The sequence below is a fragment of the Arabidopsis thaliana genome (assembly GCF_000001735.4).
Source record: "Arabidopsis thaliana chromosome 1 sequence".
Taxonomy (NCBI): domain Eukaryota; kingdom Viridiplantae; phylum Streptophyta; class Magnoliopsida; order Brassicales; family Brassicaceae; genus Arabidopsis; species Arabidopsis thaliana.
The window spans coordinates 18,077,221-18,105,117 of NC_003070.9; the positions used below are offsets into that span (position 1 = coordinate 18,077,221).

The 27,897-nt window shown below is 34.9% G+C and overlaps 6 protein-coding genes, 1 non-coding gene and 1 pseudogene across 9 annotated transcripts; 5 read left to right on the forward strand and 3 right to left on the reverse strand.

Moving 5' to 3' along the window:
- Nucleotides 1-1,935: 1,935 nt before the first annotated feature.
- AT1G07507 lies at nt 1,936-2,134 on the forward strand. The gene has a single exon (NR_139258.1). It is a non-coding gene; the product is annotated as an other RNA (non-coding RNA).
- A 1,053-nt stretch (nt 2,135-3,187) lies between these two features.
- Nucleotides 3,188-5,705, forward strand: TBL7 (TRICHOME BIREFRINGENCE-LIKE 7). The gene is made up of 4 exons (NM_103782.3): nt 3,188-4,708; nt 4,805-4,963; nt 5,071-5,344; nt 5,422-5,705. Exons 1-4 carry the CDS (start codon nt 3,813-3,815, stop codon nt 5,428-5,430), a joined length of 1,338 nt encoding a protein of 445 aa, NP_175319.2. The 5' UTR covers nt 3,188-3,812; the 3' UTR covers nt 5,431-5,705.
- AT1G48890 lies at nt 5,682-6,949 on the reverse strand (annotated as a pseudogene; the record flags this gene model as incomplete). Its single annotated transcript has 1 exon — nt 5,682-6,949.
- Nucleotides 6,950-7,494: 545 nt separating this feature from the next.
- AT1G48900 (Signal recognition particle, SRP54 subunit protein) lies at nt 7,495-10,714 on the reverse strand. 2 transcript variants are annotated; one of them, NM_001084221.1, is made up of 10 exons: nt 10,293-10,659; nt 10,117-10,216; nt 9,869-10,022; nt 9,071-9,221; nt 8,842-8,990; nt 8,628-8,728; nt 8,377-8,534; nt 8,174-8,288; nt 7,987-8,080; nt 7,562-7,853 (listed from the first exon to the last, which is right to left on the reverse strand). In NM_001084221.1, exons 1-10 carry the CDS (start codon nt 10,521-10,523, stop codon nt 7,811-7,813), a joined length of 1,296 nt encoding a protein of 431 aa, NP_001077690.1. In that variant the 5' UTR covers nt 10,524-10,659; the 3' UTR covers nt 7,562-7,810. The 2 variants fall into 2 exon arrangements, with proteins under 2 accessions (NP_564535.1, NP_001077690.1); NM_103783.2 differs by having other exon boundaries at nt 7,495-8,080; nt 10,293-10,714.
- Nucleotides 10,715-14,460: 3,746 nt separating this feature from the next.
- Nucleotides 14,461-16,658, forward strand: YUC10 (Flavin-containing monooxygenase family protein; the record flags this gene model as incomplete). Its single annotated transcript, NM_103784.2, has 4 exons — nt 14,461-15,069; nt 15,445-15,678; nt 16,091-16,216; nt 16,372-16,658. 4 exons carry the CDS (start codon nt 14,461-14,463, stop codon nt 16,552-16,554), a joined length of 1,152 nt encoding a protein of 383 aa, NP_175321.1. The 3' UTR covers nt 16,555-16,658.
- Nucleotides 16,659-17,679: 1,021 nt separating this feature from the next.
- Nucleotides 17,680-17,826, forward strand: AT1G48912 (uncharacterized protein; the record flags this gene model as incomplete). The annotated part of the gene is made up of 1 exon (NM_001123981.1): nt 17,680-17,826. One exon carries the CDS (start codon nt 17,680-17,682, stop codon nt 17,824-17,826), a length of 147 nt encoding a protein of 48 aa, NP_001117453.1.
- Nucleotides 17,827-20,860: 3,034 nt separating this feature from the next.
- On the forward strand, nt 20,861-24,512 carry NUC-L1 (nucleolin like 1). The gene is made up of 15 exons (NM_103785.4): nt 20,861-20,992; nt 21,116-21,155; nt 21,437-21,597; nt 21,685-21,855; nt 21,946-22,044; nt 22,140-22,235; nt 22,360-22,440; nt 22,550-22,678; nt 22,794-22,841; nt 22,926-23,011; nt 23,093-23,213; nt 23,301-23,407; nt 23,496-23,669; nt 23,767-24,071; nt 24,174-24,512. The coding sequence occupies exons 1-15, from the start codon at nt 20,966-20,968 to the stop codon at nt 24,200-24,202; spliced, it is 1,674 nt and encodes a 557-aa protein (NP_175322.1). The 5' UTR covers nt 20,861-20,965; the 3' UTR covers nt 24,203-24,512.
- On the reverse strand, nt 24,423-27,548 carry GH9C1 (glycosyl hydrolase 9C1). The gene is made up of 8 exons (NM_103786.3): nt 27,155-27,548; nt 26,337-26,750; nt 26,151-26,237; nt 25,894-26,058; nt 25,520-25,807; nt 25,114-25,441; nt 24,980-25,030; nt 24,423-24,899 (listed from the first exon to the last, which is right to left on the reverse strand). The coding sequence occupies exons 1-8, from the start codon at nt 27,365-27,367 to the stop codon at nt 24,562-24,564; spliced, it is 1,884 nt and encodes a 627-aa protein (NP_175323.1). The 5' UTR covers nt 27,368-27,548; the 3' UTR covers nt 24,423-24,561.
- Nucleotides 27,549-27,897: the final 349 nt, after the last annotated feature.

Genomic DNA, 27,897 nt, shown 5'->3' on the forward strand with positions numbered 1-27,897 from the left:
CTGAACGTGGAATGTTTCAAATTGGTGAACTTTTTCTTTTTGCTTAATTATTATTTTAAACTACGAAAAAGTGTATAAATGGGAGAGTGTTGACAACGTTATACATTTCATTCGTAAGTTGAGTACTCTACACGCATCGTCTCCAATTTCAAAGAGCTTATGTATTCTTGCTTCGTGTCTTTATGTGGTTGAGTTTGAATTCGTGATGGATATATATTCAATGATACGTGGTTGTATTCGGATTTGTCATGGAAATAACTAGCTAGTTTTATATTCAGTGATACGAAACTAGTTAGAAATAGTGGTTCATCGATGTACGTAGTAATGTGAGTTCATCTTTCCACGAAGCCTAAAATAGGCTCCTACTCATTAATACTATCTTGATGCCAAAAAAGGCACTACGACTAATTGTACCATAGATGACAAAAAAAAAGAAGAAGACTAATTGTACCATATAAGATAAACTAAAGTATTTAGGAGGAAAAAAACTATTAGCTACTGTCTCGAGTCCCATGCAATTGCTGGGTTTTGTTGACTTTTCCGTGGACCGGTCAATTCTGTATATACACCATAAGTCCATAGGTTTATCTCTAACAGTTTAAAACATAAAAACGAATTTACTTCTTTTTTTTTTGTTGAATTTACACAAACATATAAATATATTATAGACGAATAATCGAGTATTATAATTATTTAGACTAAAATTATTACTCATTTATACGAATTAGTTAGCAAAATATGTTATTTATTATATCCAAAAAATATATGTGATTTAACTTAGACAAATCATGTAACGTTAGACGAATTTAACTTACCAAAAAACGTAGTAAATTATCACCAAATAAATGCATAGCATCGAATTTATGACGAGGTTTCACGCTGTACATTTTGTACAAATTAAATACCGGATATACTATATGCTTCTCTTATTGGGAAAAAAGAAAAGAAAAAAATCGGTGTTAACATCCTTCCTTCCTGGCCAAATTGTTTACTCTTGGATTTGGTTGTGGTTAATGATTAGTACGTGATTAGTGATGGAGATACTGATATCAATATCTTGTTAGTTGATTGATTAATTAATAAGATTTGGGTGATTAAATAGGGTTTATGATAAGATTCTGCATGTGATCAATCCCTGGGCTTGGCCAAATTAATTCCTTAATATTTTGCGGTAAGGGTTGTTATGTTTGTCAAGAGTATATTTCATACCTAATTATTTTCTTATTGTTTGACATGATTTGAATTCCCAAAACGATAACTTTTTTTTTTCTTGATAATTAGGAGATTCAGGCTGAAGCCCTTAGTTTTTCTAGGGTCTAGGGAAAATTAGGTGAAAATGGGAAGTAGAAATAACTAGCAATTTCGCGTTTGAGAAAAATCGATCTCTGGCGTGGACCAACAAGGCAACTCCTCTTCAAATGAAAACCACTAGACCACCACCACTTGGTTTAAGAAAAAACTGTTAAGGTACAATTTTTATATTGACAAGTCCCACCGCAAAGCGGCCCCATATCCAAAGAAAATTCCTACCTACGACTTAGTATACACCGCTTACCCCTACACGTATGAAAGAATTTTTATTTGGAGAGACTAGTACTACCGTGGTGGCAGAGTGACTCGAACTCGAGACCTCTGACACTCAACTGTCAGAAGAAATACTACTAGACCATGGATCCTTCTCAAAAAACGATAACTTCAATGTTAGTAAGTTCAAATTCAAACTTTTGGAAGAGTTCAGACGAAACTCATCTAAGTCTATGTCGGTATGCTTGGAAAGGTCGATATTACTTATGATATCCCTCTATTTTAACGATCTTTAGGTAGGTAAAATGTTTAAGACATGCATGCATATACAGTATATGCATATACAAATTCACGATATTGAGGAAATAAATGGTTAAATCTTAGATATTGGATTGCATAATATGAATCATCAGAGAGGGAGATGTCAATCTTACAAAGCCCAAATTTCTCAGCGCTATAAAGCCCATTAATTTCTTTAAGATAGAAGGCTTTTCAAAGATAAACAATTTCTTTGCCATACGTTGCAGTTTGGTTGTCTAACGATAACTCTCGCCTCTCGGTTAAGTCCACTTATTTGCCATGTTGCATTTTTGGGGAATTAAGTGTGATAGTAGTTGTTCCCAACGTGGAGCGTTATAAGAAGTAATCAAACAATCATGCCTTATTTTGAATCACATATTTTTCCACCATCCATATTTTTGTTGTATATTGTTGTTATGTATAGCTGAATTCACTCTTCATGAATCATGATGAACAAAGAATGCTTACAAAAACATAGTCAAGAAGGTCGTTGACAAACTTACGGGGAGCAATGCAGACCAGAAACATTCCTCATCAAACTCAGGAGAAGATTGGCCATATCTATCAGCTTCAAAACCAATGCTTACCAAGCTAGTTCAGGTATGTTTGTTTGTTCATACAACACTTATTTCAAGTTTAAAGCCAAATTTACAGTCACTTGAGTTTTCTTTAACCAAGATTTTGTCTTTAACTTTGAGCCATATATGGTAGCAAAGTTAAGAAGAGCTAATTTAAATGAAACTCCATTGTTTCTCTAAATACAAAAAGAAAAAAGCCACCATAAAAGCTGGAGCTACTAAGAAATGTTAAGAACTTCTACTTCTCTTTGAGGTAGGTGAAGAAACAGGCAAAGCTAATGTTTGCTTCTTGGTCTTCAGAGATATTGTCAGGAGAAAAAAGAAATTTGTTTTTGTTGGATTTAATAATTTAGCAGAGGACAAAGGTTTCGTGCGTTGTCAGATATAGAAAAGATAGAACAAGTTAGATGTTGATTTTTGTCTTGTAACGCTTTTGTTCTTTTACCAAATTCGATCTTCCAAATCTGAACTATTTTGCTCAATCTTCTTCTTGGTTATATTATATGATTTGTAAAACAAAAACTGAAATCTAATCAGTAGTACTAGTAGGACCTAGTTGACAAAGTTTATGATACTGTGTCCCATCATTATTAATAATCGCATTTAACTGTATTACCTAACTTCTGTTTAGTAACAGAGAAACATAGTACATTATCCGATTTAACGATAAGCTAATCTTTTTGGTTGATGATGTTTCACCATTAGAAAAGCAAAATCACAATCTTCCTTAAATTGGATACAACAGCAAAGACAAGGGATCAAAGACCAGACTCAACATTCTCCAAGAACTTCAAAGACAATATTTTTATTTTTGTTAAGAATTCTAAATTTACCAAATAGTCCTTTTTCTCTAATTCCAAATCTTGAAGCATCTGACTTTAATAAAACAAAGTAATTTTTAAATTAGTGAGCAGACATCGGAATCGGACAGTGTCCTCTTTCCTCGCCGATCCCTCTCTCTTCCTCTGATCTCCGATCTCAATCAATCAAACCGCGTCTTGATTTCTTCTACGTTTCTGAAGAACCCACCTCCCAAGTCTCTCTGCTCAAATTCTAATCTTCCACGGAATTGATTTTGGATTCCATTGCTTCTTCTTCTTCTCTTCCCGGATTCGGTTGGTTTTTCCACGGATTTGAACGATACCCATTTGGTGATTCGATCTGTCTGTATCTGGGTTCGCGGCAAAATGATGTCTTTTCAACTGTTAGGTTGCAGCTAAGAGATTGGATCATCTCTGTGTTCGACATTGTTGTTGTTGGATGCATTCTTCTTTTGCATGATGGGTTTAAAATTCGTATTGGAGCTAGAAGAGATTGATTGTATATGGTAACTAATTAGATTGCCCTGAATCTTTCGTTGTGGTTTTGAATGCCGAAAATGCGGTTGGGGTTGGATCATTAAGAAAAGAAATGAGTAATTTCACCAAGAGTTCATCATTCAATAGAAGGGCATTGAGTTCCTTAGCTATAGAAAGCCCTAGGAACTCATCTTCTAGTGTCTTCACTAGTCCCATTGGCTCAGCTTTCGCTAGCCCGAGATCACAGAACTTTGGAGGAAGTCCACGCCCTTCTACGAACCGGTTAAAAGAGATCTCATATTTGTTTCAGGTGCTTATCATCGCTGGAACTATTGTGTCGTTTCTTGTTATCATCGCTGGAGGTTATTTGTATGTTGTTCCTAGCCTTGGTCAAACGTTCTTAGGTTACAATGGGGCATTGGAGTTTAACAGCTCTGTTGTGGGTGATACAGAATGTGATATCTTCGATGGGAATTGGGTTGTTGACGATAACTACCCGTTATATAACGCTTCGGAGTGTCCATTTGTAGAGAAAGGGTTCAATTGCTTAGGGAATGGGCGTGGACACGATGAGTATTTGAAGTGGAGGTGGAAGCCTAAGCATTGTACTGTTCCAAGATTTGAAGTACGTGATGTATTGAAGAGATTAAGAGGGAAAAGGATAGTTTTTGTGGGAGATTCGATGAGTAGGACGCAGTGGGAGTCTTTGATATGCATGTTGATGACAGGGTTGGAAGATAAAAGGAGTGTTTATGAAGTCAATGGGAACAATATTACGAAAAGGATACGGTTTTTGGGTGTGAGGTTTAGCTCCTACAATTTTACAGTTGAGTTTTACCGATCGGTTTTCTTAGTTCAGCCTGGGAGGCTGCGTTGGCACGCACCGAAACGTGTTAAGTCAACGTTAAAGTTAGATGTTTTAGATGTTATTAACCACGAATGGAGCTCAGCTGATTTTCTCATATTCAATACTGGTCAATGGTGGGTGCCTGGGAAGCTTTTCGAAACGTAAGCTGTCTTCAAAGCTTTATGGATTATAGAATGTTTTGTGATCGAAATTCTTATATTTTTCGCTTGTTTCTGATTATGTGTTTGGAACGTCAGGGGATGTTACTTTCAGGTTGGAAATTCACTGAGGCTCGGAATGTCAATTCCTGCAGCGTATAGAGTAGCATTAGAGACATGGGCATCATGGATAGAGAGTACAGTTGATCCAAACAAAACTCGGGTTTTGTTTCGTACATTTGAGCCATCGCATTGGAGGTACAAACCGAAATTCGTTAGCTTTACCATTTCGTCTTCTACGTTTGCTTAGATCAGCCTTAATCTAAGTTCTTGTTATTTTCGTTGTTGTTGTTGTTGTTGTTTAGTGATCATAGATCATGCAATGTGACAAAGTATCCAGCCCCAGACACTGAAGGAAGAGACAAAAGCATATTCTCTGAAATGATCAAAGAAGTAGTTAAGAACATGACGATTCCGGTATCAATATTGGATGTAACTTCGATGTCAGCGTTTAGAAGCGATGGTCATGTCGGTTTATGGAGCGATAATCCTTTGGTACCTGATTGTAGTCATTGGTGTCTACCTGGAGTACCTGATATCTGGAATGAGATCTTGCTCTTCTTCCTCTTTAGACAACCAGTAAGATCTTGCTCTTCTTCCCCTTTAGAAAACAGCATCAGCATTCTCTTATGTCTGAAAATTTTACTAATTTGCAGGTTCAGTGAAGTGGATAATTGCAACATAGAAAAAAAGATTAACGACCCTTGAAGACTGAATCTCTCGGAGCTAATTGTTCATGTTTCTTCTGAGAGCTAAAGACAGATAAAGGGGTCACAAATTTTTGGTGAAAGTTAAAAATGATTCTTACTTAATTCATTCTTTTATTGTTTCTTCTACGTCCTTCTTCTTTTTATTTGTAATGTCACGGCTTGATAACTATTCAACACGTAATGTCACGGCTTGATTTATCTGCAACTGAATTCAAGACATTTTCTTGCCGATCTAATCACTCTTTTTGATTACCAAACTCTTTTTGTATATGTGGAGCGTCAAGCGTTAGGGCACCCAACCCAATCAGCATCCGAATAGGCAGCAAGACAGAGATTCTTAGAGCGAGTCATGTGAACACCATGGGTAATGGTTCCGTTTATGTATCGGAGAATGCGCTTCAAAGCAGTGAAATGAGATTCTCGGGGATCATATAAGGTTAAACAAACCTGTTGAACGACAAATGAGATATTCAGGCAAGTGAAAGTTAAATACTGTAGAGCTCCTGCAAGACTTCGATAGACTCTGGGATCGGACTCCGATCATCGGAGACCGAGGGACCATTATTTGTGGCAAGTTTTTGTTACATGTCAACTGGAGTAAGACACGAGTTGCAATTGGTCATATCGGCAACATAGTTGTTGGTGAAGAAACAAACCCGAAGCGTCTTTGTTGACAGTAATCCCGAGAAAATGATGAAGAGGACCTTGATCCGCCATTTCAAACTCCGAGCTGAGACTAGTAATAATTCGTTGGAAGAGGATGGTTGAACTCAGGGGCGGATCTCCTTTCCATTGAAGATGTGGTGAGCAGAATGTCACCAACGTGTAGAAGGAGGTACGGCAAATCTGTCCTAGTACAAAGTGCAAGCAAACTAACAAAGAGTGATCAGAAGTACTTTGCTTAAGACCAAGATGTTGGGCATATGCGGCAAAATGTGTATTCCATGCTCAGGGAGCTTGCTTGAGGACGTAAAGTAATCGTTTAAAGAGTACTCAACCATGATCCGGTTTGGTGCGGTCCACAAATCCGAGAGGTTGATGCATATAAACGTTTTTTCTAATATATCACAGTGGAGGAAGGCTTATTGGAGGCGGAAGACAACAGAAAAACTATAGCTCAAACTTTTCCTAAAATGAAGATCAAGAGAGATTCATGAAAGGAAGAATATGGAGCCAAAATTAGAAAAATGTTTCTGTTAATCATTGAAAGAGGTGTACAAGGATTCATAAACCCTTTTCTCATTTAACCTACGAATCCAGAACACCCCAGTTAACCATATACAACCGAATCATTATTTAACAATAATCTAATTGCCCCCTTCAAAATGGAGCATAAATATAAAGAGAATGTCCATCTTGCAAAGTAACTGCTTGAATTGAGAGGGAAACAATGGCTTTGTAAGAATGTCGGCCAATTGATTCTCTGTTCTTACATGAAGGGTCTTCTTAACTTGGCTAAACAAGCGATGACCTAATGCTTAACGCTTAGAACGCCTAAATTGGGGTCTAGACGATTTTAGGCGGTTTAAACATTTATAACATTAAACATTATACATAAAAATTCTATAGAAGTATTTATTAGAAGAATAAAATATGAAATTGTAAACATAATTTAGACAAGATATTTATTTACAATGTAAAAACTTACATTAGGAAGAAAGAAATTTGATGCATTTTTTTCTCAAGTTAGGCATTCAAAACTTACATACTCCATCCAATATGAAGGGGAAGCATTGAGTATATTTTCCTAGTTAAATATTTTCTTTTTATTTAAATTACCCTTTTTCCTTTTTATATATTATTTAGCTTTCTATTTTTTTTTTATTTTTTTTAAAAGGCATAAGAATCAATTGGAAAATCTAAGTAAAATATAAAAGTAAAAATTCAAAAAAAAAAAAAAAAAATCTCATAAGAGTGAACTAAACTAAACACTAATATGAATGCTCAAGCAAATATTGATCAAAATACTATTACAAATATGACTCTTAATTTATTCTTCTATTGTTTGTTTGTTCTATGTAATTTCGATTCAAAGAGAGTCAATCTGTTCAAAAGATGATACAGTTTTGTTCACCCAAACTCTTTTGATATAAATTTTTTTTGGTTTTCAATATATAATGTCCACGACTGGACCCTAGACATTATTTTGTTACCAAATCTCTTTTTGTAAAATTGGAGAAAATTTGCAAATATTTTACAAATACAAAGGGGAAAACTCTAATAATGACAACGTAAGAATGTCTAGTTTTTGGTGTGCAAAGGAAGGAAGAAAGATACTACTTGTCTCCGCCACCGAACATTCCCATCATGTCCTTGCCGGAACCCATCTGCTTCATTAGACTCTGCAGACCGCCCATGCCGCCAATCTGCTTGAGCATCTGAGGTGGGAGGACCTTGCTCATGTGCTGTGCGTTCATGTTTCTCGAGAGTGCACTCATATCTCCATTCTTTGGGATCTTGAGTCCTTTCATCTTGCTCCATATCTTCGCTAGCCTCTTGTACTCTTCCAACATCTCCATCACTTCTCTTACTTGCCTCCCTGACCCTCTTGCTATCCGCATCATCCGTGACTCGTTAAACACCTTTGGGTTTGAGCTGTCCAGTTCTGCACAAACCACCCATCACATTTTTGCTCAGAACTCTGATTATTTCTACTGATACACTTTCTCCAAATAAGATATATTATTATTGTTCTTACCATCATTTGTCATAGAATCCATCATTGTCATGTACCGCTTTATCTTCGCCTGGCTTTCTTTCTCATGTCCTTTCGGCATCATTTCAGCACTAATTCCAGGCAGCATTGAGAAAACCTACACCCCCACACAACCATCTCACACGTTTTATCATCAGTCCCTTGAGCTGTTCAAGCCTAATAATATTTGAAATAAAGATACTGACCTCCTTAAGTGGACCCATGTTCAGTATGTTCTGGAACTGGTCGTACATAATTCTCAACGTAAAGTTACCCTGAGAGAGCTTTTCCAGAAGTTCAGGCTGTTGATCTTTAGGTACTACCTCTTGTAGCTTATCCACGAATCCAGACCAATCACCCATTCCTATTATAGATAAAATTATCAAGATTCTGACTCAACAACCCATGAAAAGCCTTTGAATACTCACAAATGCTAAATCAATGCCATGATAATTACCTAAGAGACGGCTGACAAATGGTTTGACGTCAAACACTTCAAACTCATCCATATGCTCTCCTGTTCCGATAAATATCACAGGACTTTTCGTAGCTGCAACACTAACAAAATGAAAAAGGATCAAATTCACTTTTCCAACTGGAGAAAACCTACAAGAATTTCATATTGACCATTTCAAGTACATAGGACGATTCAGTAGCTACAAGATACTTACGCGCTAAGAGCCCCACCACCCTTGGCATGGCCGTCCATCTTAGTAATAATTACAGCTCCAACAGCAACACTCTGCTTAAAGGCTTGAGCTTGATCAAATGCAGCTTGACCAATACTGCTATCCATAACAAATATAACAAGATCTGGTTTCTGTAAAGTGAAAAGACCATGATCAGAGTCTGCAACATCAACCAGGAACAAACAGAAGACTTCAAGGCAACAGAGCATACCGTTGCTTCAGCAACTTGACGCATTTCTTCAAAGAGAGAAGCTTCTTGTTTATGGCGACCACTGGTATCAACAATAATGAGATCACAGTTTTCTTTCTTAAACGTATCTACTCCCTCAACAGCAATTTTCACAGGATCGGATTCCGTGTAGCTGCAAGAATCACAACTCAGTATTAGCACAATCTGCTACCACAGTACGCCCTAGAGCATGGTTTTAATCCAGAATGTCTTCTTCTTTTTTCATTTCTTTGTGTTACTGTCATTGAAGTAAATCCAACTCTACAAATAGCACAGTAGCACTAATTGCAAATAGAAAAAGAAGAGACCACAAGACCTCAAAAGATTCATTTATGCATACTGTTGAACTATTCGACAAAGATGTAAAAAAAAATTAGAGTGGCACAGTGAAATGAGTTCCGATAAAAGCGCAAGAAAAAAGAGGGAAAAGGGCTTAAAAGAACCCCTAAAGGTAAGTGGCACGCAGAGAACTAGAGAAATCTGACGAAACCTACTGGATGATAGGACAAAGAAACATATAAGTAACAGAAGTCCTTTTCAGTCCAGATATATGAAGATACTGACCTAAACCAAACCTCGAGTCTAAACTAAACCTATTTCATAACTTGCCTCTACCGTTCCAAAGAAAATTCAAATCATTTTTTTACATACACTCCTATAAGTAAGCTAACAAAAATCCTCTGGAAATACCACCAAAGTTCTAAAGAGCACCGAAGAAGAAAACTGATAGTAAGATAAATCTTCATAAAAAAGGAACACCACAAAGAGGTTGATGAGTACCTTCCATAAAAGGGGATCTTAGCCTTGGTAGCATTCTGTTTCAGCTGATCGAACGCACCAGCCCTGAAAGTATCCGCACAAACCAAAGCTGGTTTGTATCCTTTCTTCTGATGATAATAAGCATACTTAGTACAAGTTGTCGTCTTTCCAGCACCTATAAACATAATCACACAAAAAAGTTGAGATTACATTCAAAAACAAACCCAATTTGAACCAATAACATAAATAGCATCATACAAAGAGCTCACCTTGTAATCCAACAAACATAACTACACTAGCTTTAGCTTTTTTAGGAGCAAACGCAGGCTTCCCTGGATCCAACATCTTACAGAGTTCACTAAAGATAGCCTGAGATAAACAAACCCAATTACATCGAATTACAAAAATCGATCAAAGAAACAGACTTTGTGGAAAAAATTGAAACCTGTTCAATGATCCGGCGCTTGTTGTGACCAGCTGCTAGATCTTCAAGATTGACGATTTTCTTAATATTACTCTGCATCTCTTTCACAAGGGGAAATGAAACATCGGATTGAAGCAAAGCACGAGTGATCTCGTTCAAGCATTCATTCAAAGCCTTCTCATCGATAATTGTCACATTGCTCATCTGCTGTATCGCGCGGGTAATCCGCCCGCCTAGCTCCGCCAACACCATTTACGCTGCTTTGTGAATTCAACAAAAGCTTATCGGAGGAGAAGAATCAGATTTGGGGGAATTTAGAGCTAGGGTTTTGATCGAAGAGATCTTTGGTCGCGATTGAGATAACGGAGAGAAATTGAGAACTTGATCCGAGGATCTTAATTGCTAATTCTTCCTATTTCCATAAACCGGTACCGGTTAGGAAAAGAAGCAAATCTAAATTAATGGGCCTTACGAAGTTCACAACAGGCCCAATGCGTATACTTCCGATTTCAAAACGAACAAATTGTAGAGGAATAGTCCATTTCGTATATATCCAAAATTCCATTACTAATAATAACTAACATTTATTTGATGAATCCTATATAGCGGATAAATAGACTCGTTCTTAGTAATCTTGAATCCTTATAGAGGGTATACATGTACTAGGGTTTTTCTTGTGCTCAGGGCGGATCTAGGTTGGAGGGAGGTTTACTTTATAGATGTTTGTTTGTAAAAACATCAAATAACAATGATTTAGCACAAATGTTTTTTTGTTTCTACTATTACTTCTTCCTTTCCTAGGTTCGAGACTTGTCAAAGGCATATTCTCCTTCTAATTACCTTCTTTTTCTTCCACCACAATCAGTAATGTAATTTTTTCTTCATTTAAATTTTGAACATTCATTTTTAAATTTTGTTTAAATTACTTTAATAATTACTTAAAATACGTCTGCTTATATATTTTTAATAAGTTTGATATATATGAAAATGAATACCAAAATTATATATATACACCTTCATAAATATATTTGGACACCTACAGGTGAGATATAAATTATAGGTATTGATGAACTAAACATTTTTTGGGTTAAAACACTACATATTTTATCACAAATTTATTTTTTAATAACAATTAATATAAAGGATGTGTTGGCAAAATAGTCACTTTTTAAACTTAATTAGGAAAGTAGTCACTTTACTATTCATAATTTGCAAAATAGTTACTTTTCACTGTTTGATTCGTACACTTGGATTATACATCACTTTTAGTGTACAAATGTAAAGTGTACGCTGTGTATTTTTATATATATTTGTACACTAAAAGTGGTGTACAATCTAAGTGTACGAATCAAACAGTGAAAAGTGACTATTTTGCAAATTATGAATAGTAAAGTGACTAATTTTCCAATTAAGTTTAAAAAAGTGACTACTTTGCAAATTAACCCTAATATAAATATATATATACATAATAATAATTTTGATAAATATATATGTATAAGTAAATGAATAGTGCCCTATACTAAATGTTTCTCTAGATCCGCCACTGAGTTGTGCTTGCTTGATTCAGAATTTTTACTTCAATCAATGTGTATCTCTTCTTTTCAAATGTTATTAGTAGCTTAGAATTTACAGGATCTATGTGAAATAAACTTTTCTTATTATTTTGACTACCATATAGTCCATATGTATATTGGTTCTCTAGGGCATGTCGCTAAAGACAGTTACAAGTGATTGGATAAAAAATTTAATTTGAATTTCATAGTTGTTCTATACTGACGCATGAATACTGATTTTGAAGTTTCGCTTCCCAAAATCCCACATTTTGTAGACTTGTTTCGAGTAATAATCCTATGTGAAGTTTTTCTTGAGGTCCTCGACAATATTTTGAGGGATTATGACAAAGGTAGAGCTTTCACTTACCTAAACAGAGTTGTGTTTTTGTTGGCTTCCAAAACTAGATCAATAGAGAATAATTACCCTAAAAATAAATAGTAGAATAAGAAAGATATGTCTGAGAGATCCACTAGCGGAAAGGGAGGCTTCCCTTGAATTTTCTTGTCATAAGGCTCCTCACGACCACGAAGGAGCGATGTCTTGACATTGACCAAAAAAAACAAAATATTTGAGAGAGTTTAGAGTTTTCTTTATTTTCCATTTAAAAATATACAAATCGTGTATTATAAAGTGATCTATTTTTGAAAATAATAGTTTTGTTTTATTTTGTGTAACCATAGAGATGGTATAATGTCATTGATTAGAAAATGCTTTTATATTATCATTATTTCATGTGTTTTAATTGTTGTTTTTATATTAATGCGTTCATCGATAATATCTTTCTAACTTTTTGGTCATGCAACAAAAAGATTTATGCGAAAACTAAAATCGTTAAATCTACGATAATTAGTAACTTTCCGTAAAACTGCATTTGGATATTTAGAGGAAAATGTTAACTTATAAGGGAACCCTTGCCGTTTTATTTTTTTTATGAAACAATATATTAGAAAACATTTATACATTGTCGTTATGTCAGGTGTTATTGTATTATTGTCGTTCTTACATTAATGCGTTTGTTGATAATATTATCTACATTTTTGGTCAACGCGACAAAAAGATTCATGCGATAACTATAATCGTGGAATCTACGATCGTATATAACGTTTCCACAAAAATCGCATTTGGATATTTAGGCGATAATTTTAACTTTTAAAGGAATCGTTGTTTTGTTCGAAGTTTTACAACTAAATATATTAGTTTTTCCTTTTAGTTATTATCTTTCATTCGTCTTTTCTTGTTATTTATTCTTTTTTCTTGCTCATATTTTTATACAATATAACATAATGATTGATCAATATCTATAGAGAAGGATGATAGAATTTAAATATATTATATATATAATTTATGTTATTAGTTCTTAAATAATATTTACAACACATTGTCGAGAAATTTTTGTTATTGATTGTTTTGTTAATTGATAACTAAAAATCATTATAAATTTTACATAAAAAAAGTTTTGTCGGAAATAAAACAAATAAATTTAATTATTTAAAAGCATTATCGAGAATAGAGTGAGTTAATAATATGTGTCACTCAACTATGGATCATTTTCCATTTAACTTAAGAGTTAATAGTCGACGATAAAATGAAAGATATTAAAAACATATCTATAAATTTGGAAATATTAATTACGTAATATGTATGTGAAATTATATAGTTGTCTTCAAAATTGTCAGATACAAAGAATATAGTTTATTCATCAAAAAAAATCGAAAATATAGAGAATCACAATGTTTAATTAGTAATACAATTATAATGTCAGATTTTTAAAAAGACGATTGCACTAAATTCATTACAAATTTGACACTAAATTTTTTTAAAAAAGTATAGTTCAACAAACACAATAAATAGTTCACTGAAAAAAAATCAAAAACAAAAACAAATATTGGTGTTTATAATGTACTCTCTAAGAAATTGAAATGGCTATTTCCAAATTATTTGTAATTAGTAGTTTCAGTTTTATATTACTTGATATATATCTGAATATAATTCTTTTCATAATATGATAACATATTTGAGATTTTTAGACACATGTCATATCTAATCTGATAAATTCTACCATCAAATTTAATATCTAAGCAATTATAGTATTATCATATACCAAATACTGTAATCTCTCATAGTCAAATATATTCAAAATGACTCATCAATTAATTCCATATATTAAAATTCATAGTAAAGACAGAATTATATGACCGTACATCGTCTCTATAGTCTCTGCCAAGTGCCAATTTACCATTTGAAGAAGACACGTGGGTCATAATCTAGGAGACGTTATATATGGTTACGTTTTTTACCCTAATTTGTTTCAATATTATGATGATCTGTATTCAAACCCCATTCTTCTTGATGTGCATCACTTTAATTAAATAGATCCAAAATAGCAAACAAAATCTAGCACAAATAAATACCATTTACCAACGGCTAACAAATGGTGAAAATATATGAAGATTCCATATTTGATCGTTTTTGGTATATCTACATACGTGTTCACATTTTCAAGATTGCTAAAAACTTCTCACTGATACACATCTCCATTTCCGGATATGAGTATATAAATACAAATCACCATCGAAACCAAGAACATCACAATTAAACACACACCAGAGAGAATCTATCAAACTAAACACAAGAAATGGAGACCGTAGTGGTGATTGTGGGAGCTGGACCGGCCGGTTTAGCAACATCGGTTTGTCTAAACCAACACTCAATCCCAAACGTGATCCTCGAGAAAGAAGACATCTATGCATCCCTTTGGAAGAAACGAGCGTACGATCGTCTCAAACTTCACTTAGCCAAAGAATTTTGCCAGCTTCCTTTCATGCCACACGGTCGTGAGGTTCCAACCTTTATGTCCAAAGAGCTTTTCGTCAACTACCTTGACGCTTACGTTGCCCGTTTCGACATCAACCCTAGGTACAACCGTACCGTGAAGTCCTCAACGTTCGATGAGTCCAATAACAAGTGGAGGGTCGTGGCCGAAAACACGGTAACCGGAGAAACCGAGGTGTATTGGTCGGAGTTTCTGGTGGTTGCGACCGGGGAGAACGGAGATGGGAATATTCCGATGGTGGAGGGGATTGACACTTTTGGGGGAGAGATTATGCACTCGAGTGAGTACAAGTCCGGTCGTGATTTTAAAGATAAAAATGTTCTTGTGGTCGGAGGTGGAAATTCCGGTATGGAGATTAGTTTTGATCTTTGCAACTTCGGAGCTAATACGACCATTCTAATTAGAACTCCAGTAAGTAATTAATGTTGTTTTGTCTCTTTTAATTATTATAATTTGTCTGCATGAAAGCTTAAGATGCACACTTGTCTTGCATGTGTGATTTTTTTCTCCGTTGTACACAATTACTAAGACGTCCCTAAGGCCTTAACAATAACTGATCTTTGGTCAATTCATGGATACAAACTCATTGTGATTTATGAGATCCAAAAGATAGATGATGGCTTGGCTTGTAAAATATCAATTGGCACCCATATCCTTCATTGAGTTCTAATGTAATCTAAAATTTTCATTCCATAACCATATGTAGATGGTGTGTGTATATACATTAGGGTTTTCTTTTGTAGAAAATAACACATCAAATAATGTTCTTTCTCTAAATCTGTGCAGAGACACGTGGTGACTAAAGAAGTGATACACTTGGGGATGACACTTCTGAAGTATGCTCCAGTGGCGATGGTCGACACATTGGTGACGACTATGGCAAAAATTTTGTACGGAGATCTCTCCAAGTACGGACTCTTCCGACCAAAACAAGGTCCTTTCGCCACCAAACTCTTTACCGGAAAAGCTCCTGTCATTGATGTTGGAACTGTCGAGAAGATTCGCGATGGCGAGATTCAGGTACCTTCACTTGTCCATCAAATTTCATCTTCATCTTTATTTTATTTTTTAAAGGATTTTTATTGGTTTCTTACTAATGTATAAAACTGTCGGTCTATTTTTCTGTTTTGTGGTCAAACAGTGTCAGTCTTTTAAATTTTGGTTTATATGAAAAGGATAAGCAATTAAAGTATAAACAGTTGTAAAGGAGGATAACGTTAGTAATTTCTGCACGACTCCAAAATAACCCTTGATTTTAGATGTTTCAAACCTCAATTTTTTTTTCATATATCCTACTGATTTCACACAAATTAATGAAGATATAACCTCATAAGCATTTATTGTTCAAAGCTTCTTGAGGACTTAGTTAAATGATAAGTGGTAACTTCGATTAAATGGAAACACTATTAACTAACTAATAATGCAATGTTAGGTTATCAATGGTGGGATTGGAAGCATCAACGGGAAGACCTTGACGTTCGAAAACGGACATAAACAAGATTTCGATGCGATTGTGTTTGCTACTGGTTACAAAAGCTCCGTTTGCAATTGGTTAGAGGTATTTTAACATGAGTACCCTATTGGACAACGATATATGTTAAGTATAGATTTGATCTTATCAAGTGAAAATGAAATCCTAACGAGTAACGAGACTAGGAAATACTCTTGTGCATAAATACTTGTATAATGATGTGTTTTTGTGATATTATACAGGACTATGAATACGTGATGAAGAAGGATGGATTCCCCAAAGCACCGATGCCAAAACATTGGAAAGGAGAGAAGAATCTTTACTGTGCCGGATTTTCAAGAAAAGGAATCGCCGGAGGTGCTGAGGATGCTATGTCTGTAGCCGACGACATCAGATCTATCTTGGCTACCTTAAAAAATAATTGAAGCTGTATTCATTAACCTGCAAGATATTAAGACTTAATAATAAAATGAAAGAGAGAAAAAAATAGTAAGAGGTAAGAATATCTATATATCTACTCTAGTGCGCCATGTCTTTAATATCCGTAAAATAGTAAAAAATAATTAAAGCTGTATTCCGTGAAAATATTAAGACTTAATAAAATAAGGAAAGAGAAAAAAAATAATAATAGTAAGAAGTAAGAAAACCAATATGTATTCATCTACTCTAGTAGAATAGTACTGTATTTTGCCATTTTGGGGGGTCTCATTCACGAATATGTAATATGCCATTTTATGATATATATATATATATATAGTTTGATTATTCTACTCGTAAATATAGTGCTTATGAATAATAGCGGTTCTTACCGTTTAAAACTAATTATAGAAATTATTTGTTTGGAACCGCTCAAAATCGTTTAATTTTTTTTTAAAAAATTATTTCTCGTGAGCAACAATAAAGGAAAAAGAAAGGAAAATATATTTTTTTGGTAAGAAGGAAATAAAAATATTACCAAACTATTTTTTTCTATCAAAAATATTATTTCTTAAAACATTATTTTTTTTTCTTCATCAAAATCATGAGTCAATCCAAAGTTCCAAACTAAAGAATACCTAACAAGAGGGTAAGTACACATTGTAAAAATATTGTTTAGTTTATTCATAATTACTAGATGTATTCTTAGTTTCTTACCATTAAACGTTTGACAATCTAATCACTGTAAAAGGTCCTATAGATGGTTCTATGAATAATGCATTAGGCACTGCTCGCTGCTTTGTAGAATGACAAAATCTTTTTACTAGCACAAGTTAAAATATTTGTAGTATAGATTTATTAAGTATATGTTAAGATCAAATCTATACTTAAAATATTTGTAAAATATTTGCAGGTTAACGAATACAACTTTAATTATTTTTTATGGTAGCCAAGATAGGATGATGTCGTCGGCCACGGACATAGCATCATCGGCACCTCCAGCGATTACTTTTTTTGAAAATCCGGCACAATAAAGATTCTTCTCTTATTTCCAATGCTTTGGCATCGGTGCTTTGGGAATCCATCCTATTTTTGTGATATTATACAGGACTATGAATACGTGGTGAAGAAGAATGGATTCCCCAAAGCACCGATGCCAGATCATTGGAAAGGAGAGAAGAATCTTTACTGTGCCGGATTTTAAAGAAAAGGAATCGTCGGAGGTGCCGAGGATGCTATGTCCATCGCCGACGACATCAGATCTATCTTGGCTACCATAAAAAATAATTGAAGCTGTATTCGTTAACCTGCAAGATATTAAGACTCAATAATAAAATGAAAGAGAGAAACAAATAGTAGGAGGTAAGAATATCTATATGTATTCATGTCTACTCTAGTGCGTCATGTCTCTAATATCCGTAAAATAATAAAACATAATTAAAGCTGTATTCCGTGAAAATACTAAGACTTAATAAAATAATGAAAGTGAGAAAAAAAAAATAGTAAGAAGTAAGAAAATCAATATGTATTCATCTACTCTAGTAGACTAGTACTGTATTTTGCCATTTTGGGGGGTCTCATTCACGAATATGTAATATGCCATATATATATATATATATAGTTTGATTATTCTACTCGTAAATGTAGTGTTTATGAATAATAGCGGTTCTTACCGTTTAAAAATAGTTTTAGAAATTATTTTCAACTATTTGGAACCGCTCAAAATCGTTGAATTTAAAAAAAAAAAACTATTTCTCGTGAGCAACAATAAAGGAAAAGGAAAGGAAAATATATTTTTTTGGTAAGAAGGAAATAAAAATAGGGAAATTTGCAAGAATAACTAACAAAAATTTATAAATTAACAAAGTAACACAAGACAAAAAAACAGCTATATTATATATAATAATACCATATTCTATCCCTCTCTTTCTACCTCACTGTAAGTCTTTCCCTCTCTCCACTCTCTCTCGTCTTTTTTTCTTTCTTCTCCCAATCTCATCTCTCTTTCTTTTTTCTCTTTTTTTAGCATTTTATTTGTATCTCCATGTCACCTCACTTTCCTTTTTTCTCAGAATCCTCACACATTTTGTTTTTTTTTCCTAACTAGTAAAAATGATTTTTTTTTGTAAAATTGTTAGGGTACAAACCTCCAAAATGCAAACTCTTGTCACTTTCTTTTAATAGATTCGCGTTGCATCCGTTATCACATAACAAACAAACAAGAAGGATAAAGTAGATTTTTCAGATACCACTAATGTTATATGATTGCTTGGGTTGTCAATATTGTATCTTAGGGTATAGTTTTTTTATACATCCAAAATAGTATAGTACAACATTTTATTTCTATACATCCAAAATAGTACAATATGTTTTTACTTACAAACACTATTTACTATTTTATAAATTCACATCCGATTTTAAAAATTCAAACTATGTTGTATGTAGAAAAAAATATAAATTTTTATCTAATAAATTTTAGAATTAGAATCTATTTTTTGGAAAAGATATATAACAAAAACATACAAATGGGTAAAAACTAAATGAGGTGTTACTAAATCATCTCTCACAAACTACTCCACACCAAAATTGTCTTTTCTCAACCCTTATATGCTACTTTCTTAATTTATATATATGCTGCTATATTCTTAATTAAACTTTGAATTTTGGTTATACACCTAATTCACCCATAAAAATATTACCAAACTACTTTTTTCTATCAAAAATATTATTTCTTAAAACACTATTTTTTTTTCTCCATCAAAATCATGAGTCAATCCAAAGTTCCAAACTAAAGAATACCTAACAAGAGGGTAAGTACATATTATAAAAATATTGTTTAGTTTATTCATAATTACTAGATGTATTCTTAGTTTCTTACCATTAAACGTTTGACAATCTAATCACTGTAAAAGGTCCTAAAGATGGTTCTATGAATAATGCATTAGGCACTGCTCGCTGCTTTGTAGAATGACAAAATCTTTTTACTAGCACAAGTTAAAATATTTGTTAACATATTTTGTAATATGCAAGTAAATTTGAGATTTTTTTAAAAAAATATATAATTTTATCCACATGTATCATATATAATACTATTCAAGGTGAAATATGTTAAGGTTAAAAATATGTAGAATTTTCTAATTTTTTAGAATGCAATAATATAAAATTTTAATTTATAAATAAATTCTCGAATTAATTATGATGTGCAGTAGCACCGCCTTCACCTAATTATATTTTCATATATTTTTTTGAAAAAAGGAAAAAAAAATCATAACCAAGTCAATCCTTGAATATATGTTTGAAACGTGGAATATATATAAGTTGATAAAATTCTAGGTACACTATATATTTAATTTGGATTTCAGATTTATTAATATTTCTGCAAAAATGCTCATTTGTTCCATAATTATACGCAGCTTCTATAAGAACAAAACAGTATTCTTTGAATCTACTCTCTCACTCACTCTTTGACCTAAAAGTTCATATATATGTATCGATCTTAGAAAATGATTATAAGTCAAAGAGTAACACCATATTGGACCGAAGAGTTTGGTACAATCCGTAGTCTAAAGGACTAGGAAGTTCACACAAAACAATAAAAATTTGATATGTTGCATAAGTAAAGTTTCAATAGTTTCTTATGATTTTTGACTAAAATTATATAGTCCTTCCAATCGACTTTCATAATTAAAAAATAAAATAAAATTACAAAACTCATTCATAGATTATTTGCTAAACATGTTACAAACTCAATTACTAGCTTCCTCATGTATTTTCTCTGTTTTAGTTTTCTAGACAAAATTGTCAATTGTGTATCTTGAAACAGAAACTTTCGTGTCAATAACTATTACAGATTAGTTTAAAGTTACTTATAAAGCCATAGCGTATCAATTTTTTTGTAGCCTCGTTAAGTTTCTCATTGATTTCGATCGAAGAGAGTCAGAAAAATGGTTTACTTGAGAAAAGAAAATAGGTCATATGTTTTTCTTTCTTTCTATTTTGTTAAATGGATTGTTATAAGGTGGACTTAATAAGAAGCGAACAATATGTTTCACTAAAACCCAACCAACTAAAAAGCCCACTAAAACTTTCTGCCCATTATAGAGAGGGAGGCGCTACTTCTCCGCTTTGACCTATTTCAAACCGTTGCCACTTGACACAAGTACCAAAACAAAAAATCTATTTCCATAATCAGACGTTCTCCACGTGGACGGTACAGATCAAATAATCCGCGCGAAGACAGAACCGTTGGATGTAAATGCTGCAAAGACAGTTATACCCCTAACAAGAATCAAAACGATTATAAATACATGTTCTAAAACCCTAAGCTGAAAAATATCTTCACGCAGCTGTCTAGGGTTTTTCGCCTCTTTCTCAACTCTCTTCTCGAAAACCTAGCAGTCGTCTCTTTCTCAGTTCTCCATGGGAAAGTCTAAATCCGCCACCAAAGTAATCTTCTTCTCCCCTTTATGGCTCTCTTCTCTGCTCTTCTTACTCTGTTTTGATTCTCTCTGTTTCTTTCTGGTCTTACGATTTTAACGAGCTTTGATTTGTGTTTTTTTATATTTTCAGGTTGTTGCAGAGATTAAGGCCACTAAGCCTTTGAAGAAAGGTATGAACTTTGGTTTCCTATTGCCTTAGATGCTTTGCTCTCTGTTTGGTTATGAAAGTTTGGATTTTTATTTCTATGTTGCTCGTTCTGCTATGGCTGATGGTATAAGTTGTTTAATTTGTTTAACCCATGAACGTGTAAGGTCTCTGTATTCATTTGTTTGGGAATATGTGGTCATAGAATTCAATAATAGTCTGTTCTCTTTAGTATATTGACTTGTTAATATTGAATTTGGAACCTTTAGTGTTGTGATTGAACGTTTTATTGAATTTGATTGTTAGGCAAGAGAGAGCCTGAAGATGATATTGACACCAAAGTGAGTCTTAAGAAGCAGAAGAAAGACGTGATTGCTGCTGTCCAGAAGGAAAAAGCTGTGAAGAAGGTTCCTAAGAAGGTTGAGAGCTCTGATGATTCAGATTCTGAATCTGAGGAAGAGGAGAAGGTACAACTTTGTCCGTCTTTATTCATTTGTTGGTTTGAGTATTTAATTTGAGTGTTTTTTCTAATCATATTCTTTAAAATATATCAGGCTAAGAAAGTCCCAGCCAAGAAGGCTGCTTCAAGCAGTGATGAGTCATCTGATGACTCTTCTTCAGATGATGAACCTGCACCCAAGAAGGCCGTTGCTGCTACTAACGGAACTGTTGCAAAGAAGTCTAAGGATGACTCATCATCATCTGATGATGATTCTTCAGACGAGGTTTATATCTTATCCTTATGCAGTTTATTCCCTTTTTCATTAGAGTTGTGCTAACATACCTTTGCTCTTTCCTATTACCTTTAATTTCAGGAAGTTGCTGTCACCAAGAAGCCCGCAGCTGCTGCTAAAAATGGCTCTGTAAAGGCCAAGAAAGAGAGTTCGTCTGAAGATGATTCATCTTCTGAAGACGTAAGCTTCTCATAAGTATTTCGCACACTCTTTACTTTTGAATTATTTTTGGGACAACAATTAATTTTAATGTCTATTGATTGGAAAATAACTAGGAACCTGCGAAGAAACCTGCTGCTAAGATTGCCAAGCCAGCTGCTAAGGATTCTTCATCCTCTGATGATGACTCAGATGAGGATTCCGAGGATGAGGTACTTTTGATATCTTCAGTTTTGCTTATGTTGTGTGTTTTACTAGTACTCAAACTTTTTTTATTTGCTTAATAGAATTTTATGTCTTCATATGGATCTCTAACTACTTCTTTAATGAAAATAGAAACCTGCTACCAAGAAGGCAGCTCCTGCTGCTGCCAAGGCTGCAAGCAGCTCAGATTCATCAGATGAAGATTCTGATGAGGTGTGCTTAAACATACTTGATTTGATTTGCTTATGATTCTTTTCAAGCAGCTTTGGGTTTTCTGTATTGCAGTCGTTGACATAATCCATGTGTCTGTTGATATTTGCAGGAAAGTGAAGATGAGAAACCTGCCCAGAAAAAGGCTGACACTAAGGCCTCTAAAAAATCGAGTAGTGATGAGTCAAGCGAGTCTGAGGAAGATGAGAGTGAAGACGAGGAGGAAACCCCTAAGAAAAAGGTGCGAGCAATGTTTTCATACTCTTTGATATCTATTTCGCAAATGGTGAATAGCTACAATGGTTTCTTTCTGTTTGCTTATAGAATCTCTACTTTACTGTAATATATATAAACAGAGCTCTGATGTAGAAATGGTTGATGCTGAGAAATCAAGTGCTAAACAGGTATGAATTCCTTATGGTAGCATCTTTTCCCCTCTTTCTATTTGTGTTTTGTTATGTTGTAGTTAAGTTTGTGTACACGTTCAGCCAAAGACACCATCCACTCCTGCTGCTGGAGGATCAAAGACACTCTTTGCTGCCAATCTCTCTTTTAACATTGAAAGAGCAGATGTGTAAGTACCCAAACCTTTGATTCCCTCTCTTGTCTTGGTGAAAGTTTATCATGACCTGACATCTTATACTCAAATGTGCAGTGAGAATTTCTTCAAAGAAGCTGGTGAAGTTGTTGATGTTAGATTCTCTACCAACAGAGACGATGGTTCTTTCAGGGGATTTGGCCATGTTGAGTTCGCATCTTCTGAAGAAGCACAGAAGGTGAGTAGTTCTTACATATGAATGATAATATTTTTCAGTTGTCATCATTTGATTTACAGTTGCTGATTAAATTCTTTATACTTTTAGGCGCTTGAATTCCATGGTAGGCCATTGCTCGGTCGTGAGATTCGTCTTGATATTGCTCAGGAGAGAGGTGAGAGAGGCGAGAGACCCGCATTCACTCCACAAAGCGGGTATGTTAGTCTTCCATGATTTGGAGTTTTTGTTTCTTGTAAAATAGTTCCATATGTTGATAATATTCTCTTATTTAAATTATTGCAGCAACTTCAGAAGTGGTGGTGATGGTGGTGATGAAAAGAAAATTTTCGTTAAGGGATTTGACGCTTCACTTTCTGAGGATGATATCAAGAACACTTTGAGGGAACATTTCAGTTCATGTGGAGAGATCAAAAATGTATCTGTTCCAATTGACCGTGACACTGGTAACTCCAAAGGGTTAGTGATTATTACTCTCTCTTAGTTGTCATTAGTTTGTGAATTTTCTCTATTGAAAGTTAAGTGCTAACTAAATTAATGTTTTTTTTCTCCTCAGAATTGCTTACCTTGAGTTTTCAGAAGGCAAAGAGAAGGCGTTGGAACTAAATGGAAGTGATATGGGAGGAGGATTCTATCTTGTAGTCGATGAGCCTAGACCGAGAGGAGATAGCAGTGGTGGTGGTGGATTTGGAAGGGGCAATGGTCGTTTCGGTAGTGGTGGTGGCAGAGGAAGAGATGGAGGTCGTGGTCGTTTTGGTAGTGGTGGTGGCAGAGGAAGAGATGGAGGTCGTGGTCGTTTTGGTAGTGGTGGTGGCAGGGGAAGTGATCGTGGTCGTGGAAGACCTAGTTTTACTCCCCAAGGTTAGATAAATTGTTCTTGATTCATGTTTTCTAGCTTCTTTATAACAAGTTAACATGTCACTAATTCTTGGGTTTATGTTGGCTTTGCAATATATGTTGCAGGTAAGAAGACTACCTTCGGTGACGAGTAGAAGCGTCTGTAGAAGAAAAGTCTCTTCTTATGTTGTTAACTTATGATACTTCGCATCCTTTTATTGTTTCGTTTCTTTTTTGTTCTAGTTAAGTTTCTGTCAGAACCTTAAATTTTTGTCTGAATGTTAAGTTAAGCTCAATTTTGAGTGCTTTGGGTGTTCAATCATTGTTATCTTCGTCTATCATTACTTATTTTACCTAAGTATGGGCCATATGAATAGGTAGACAAAAAAGCATTCTCTACCAAGGGTCACAAATTTACATTTCTCATATTTAGGCTCAACTTGGTTGGCTATGTTCACATCTTTCACTCATAATAAGCATAAACAAAAAGATTGAAGAAAGTGTTGTTTTCTCACTAGTTGTAACTCAAAACTGAGACTTTAGCTTGAGGGCCACCTTGTACATAGACAAAATCATAAGCTTGTCCTGCTCTCAAAGTCTTTTGCCATTGAGGAAGCTGGTAAGTATACTTCTGTCCCGTTGGGTTTAAACCCCAGATAGGTCCTGAGAGATCTTCAATCTTAAGCTTGAGATCTGATATTGGTTTTTGAGAATTGTTTTTGATGATCACTTTGTGCCTATAGTATCTTGTGTTCCCGGCTATCCAGTTGCTAGTTATGGAATGAAGAAACTCGATTTGTGCACCTGATTGCTTTGGACTGTATGTTGTTGGTGTTGCTTTGTAAGATGAAGCTGTGACAGTTTTAGAGGAAATGAGAATCAGACACTGTAGAAAAAGTTGCATTGGAAGCTGCAAGTAAAAAAGATCAAACCTGCTGGTTTTGTAGTTTCATAAGGTTTATATGATCCTCCTCCATAAGATCCTACAAAATGTTCATTACATTACTTTATGATTCCATAAGGGTAAAGCTAAAGACTTTGAGCTCAAGGTTTATTGTTTAGTTACCTAAACTTCCTCCATAGAGTTTAGCGAATAGGCCAACAAGTGGAGCTGTTCCTGACAATGTTGGTTCTGATTGCTCGTAATTTGAGCGGTCATCGGAATAGTTATCATTCTCGTCAGGTCCACCAACAAGAGCTCCATAAATAACATTAGGATCACCCTGAGACCTTCTATACCAAGAGTCAAATCCTTGTACACAACTCACAGAAGAACGTTGAGCAAATATTGAAGGGATTGAAGAGCCTCTATGATGAACACGGATTGGATATTTCGGTCCATATCCAACTACATAACTCATTCCTTGACGGTTCTTTCCAAGAATGTAATCAGCCTGCAAAGGAAAACCTCGGTTACCGGATTGAAAAGAACGAGAAAAATTTTCGGTTTCTTGGGAGGATTTGATCATTACCTGAGATCTAGCAAAGTCAAGAAGCCCCTGAGGTTGCACCAAACCATCAGGGCAGTTGAGTTTAGCATTTGCTGCAGAGAGATAATCTGAATAAACCGCGAGAAGATACGCAGCCGCGGATGCATATTGCAGATTGTTCCACTCTCTAACATACATTAAACCACCAGGAGTTGTTTGAATGTTGTAGCCACCATTCTTCTTGAGGCAAGCACAAGCGAAGTAGTCAGCTTTGGTTTGATATTGCTTCAATGTCGAAGTATATATACCGCCTTTCCCTTCTAACAAGATCTATACACACACAAATCAAACAAGTACCATGATTAGTAGTATTTTTGAAACCGTGAAGAACATTCTTTAACAAAACTATAGTTTACCTTGGAGAGAAGGATTTGAACACCGGCGTATTTGTTATCCCAAGAGAACTCTTTCACCCCCCAGCCAGTTCCTCCCATGTAACCGGAATTGTCCATAGCATACTTCAAGTAATACTGATCCCCGGTGGCGCGGTGTAGCCAAGCTGCAGCCCAAAGAAGCTCATCCTTCAAAGAAATACACAAGAGAGACATTTTAGTAGTGGAACAAGATTCAATGGAAGGATTAGAGAATGAAAGTGTTGAGAGAATATATATACCGAGTAACCAGATGACATGTAGAAAGCTTTTGCATTTGGGATAGAATTTGTGTATAGTCCTCTGTACTTGTCAGCAAATGAGAAGAGCTAAAATATACAAAAACAAAGTTTCAAAAATGTTGAGAATCTAAACCGAACCGGATTCATAAACCAAAGTAAGAGGAGTTGAACAAAAAACAAACGAACCTCTTTGGCATGAGATAAGAGAAGAGCAGAGTAAGAGGAGTTAAATGGCTTGAAAGCCAAGGAAGCAGCGGCTAAAGCAGCAGCGGTTTCACCGGCTAGGTCCGAGCCAGGGTGGTACGGGTCAAGCTTATAAGCTGTTCTTGAAGTGGTCATGTCCTCGGGACGTTCCCAACAGTAATGGTCTGATTCTCCATCTCCAACTTGACCCCATAGAACATTTGGTTGAGGATGAGCCTTGATGAAGTAATCAGTACCCCATCTGATTGACCATAATGTCTGTTGCATCTGGTTCGAACTGGATAGCTCTTTCCGGTTATCAACCGCTGCCCACGATAGCATCGTCACTGCGAAAGCCATTGGTAAACCGAATTTCACATGGTCTCCAGCATCATAATATCCTCCCTCCAGGCTCACCTATTCATTCATACATACACAAACCTCAATATCATTTTATTACTTCATATATTTTCTTTATTGGAATTAGTACGTCAAGGTTTCATACAAATTAAATCTTTGTACTGATGACAAGTGACAACAATACCTTGTAGATTTAAGGTTTTAAAAAAATATTGTATGCCAGTAAGTGTTATTTTTTCCAAACAACAAGTTTTCTGTTTGAACCTATAGATGGTGATACAAGAACAGAACCAATACAAACCACACTAGCCAACATGTTCTAGTTGAAGAAGTGGTAATTTTGGTACTAGTTTTGCAATTCATACGATGGTATTTATCAGGAAGTATCAATTTTGGAATGTATTAAGAGATCCATTGTATTAACCAACTATACTGCAAGCATTGTGTGTATATGGACTTACTCCTTGAGCAAGACCATCCTTGAGACCAGAAGGGCCACGCCATTTGACACGTTGAGCAGCTGGCAACTTCCCTGATCGTTGAGCCTCAAAGAACAAGAAGGTCTTATCAAGAGCACTTCCGTAGTTATAGTACTCCGCTGCCGCGGTTGCTGCCGCTAGAAGAACGGACAGCAATAGGCTTACGCCGAACAATGATCCACCAAACTTCCTCATTTCTCTATGTCAATCTAAGTTCTAAGTTTTCTCTCCAAAGAAATTTTCTTTGTTCAAAATTGTGAATCTATGATGTGAGTTAGTATAGACGTGGGTGTATTTATATAGACATGTTGAGAAAGAGAGAGAGATTGTGTATGTGAGTTTGGTGTGTGAGAGAGAGGAATGTAGAGAATCAAATAGGTACGAAACTTGTCTGAATAATCATTGTCTTTGTCTTTTTTTGTGTTCGTGTGTTTTATGTGCCTTTGATAATAGTTGTGGCCTTCACGTTTTGTTAGAGCTTCTCACGTTGTTCCTCGAGACTTTTGTGTATAAAAGCTGAATCAACTATGCCTCACCACGTGTATACCTCTTATTCGCCGTTGGATGGAAGCGTTATTGACTAATGCATTTGATAGAAACAGATGAATGTATCTTGTTTTAAAATTTTAAAAATGGTACAAAGAATAATATTTGGTTGATTTTTGATAAGGTGTGAACGGACAAGTAATCCATTCGTGGTATCCACTTCTTGCAAAAAAAATTCA

Coding starts and splice junctions, on each gene's coding strand:
- TBL7 (NM_103782.3), top strand. CDS start 3,813: ATGAGTAATTTCACCAAGAGTTCATCATTCAATAGAAGGGCATTGAGT. Junction 4,709..4,804: donor CCTGGGAAGCTTTTCGAAAC/GTAAGCTGTCTT, acceptor TTGGAACGTCAG/GGGATGTTACTTTCAGGTTG. Junction 4,964..5,070: donor TTTGAGCCATCGCATTGGAG/GTACAAACCGAA, acceptor GTTGTTGTTTAG/TGATCATAGATCATGCAATG.
- AT1G48900 (NM_103783.2), bottom strand. CDS start 10,523: ATGGTGTTGGCGGAGCTAGGCGGGCGGATTACCCGCGCGATACAGCAG. Junction 9,222..9,868: donor AAGATCCCCTTTTATGGAAG/GTACTCATCAAC, acceptor TGATTCTTGCAG/CTACACGGAATCCGATCCTG. Junction 8,289..8,376: donor ACATGGGTCCACTTAAGGAG/GTCAGTATCTTT, acceptor GTGGGGGTGTAG/GTTTTCTCAATGCTGCCTGG.
- NUC-L1 (NM_103785.4), top strand. CDS start 20,966: ATGGGAAAGTCTAAATCCGCCACCAAA. Junction 22,842..22,925: donor AGAAATCAAGTGCTAAACAG/GTATGAATTCCT, acceptor GTACACGTTCAG/CCAAAGACACCATCCACTCC. Junction 23,012..23,092: donor AACATTGAAAGAGCAGATGT/GTAAGTACCCAA, acceptor TCAAATGTGCAG/TGAGAATTTCTTCAAAGAAG.
- GH9C1 (NM_103786.3), bottom strand. CDS start 27,367: ATGAGGAAGTTTGGTGGATCATTGTTCGGCGTAAGCCTATTGCTGTCC. Junction 26,059..26,150: donor ACATGTCATCTGGTTACTCG/GTATATATATTC, acceptor ATTTCTTTGAAG/GATGAGCTTCTTTGGGCTGC. Junction 24,900..24,979: donor TGAAACTACAAAACCAGCAG/GTTTGATCTTTT, acceptor AAACTGTCACAG/CTTCATCTTACAAAGCAACA.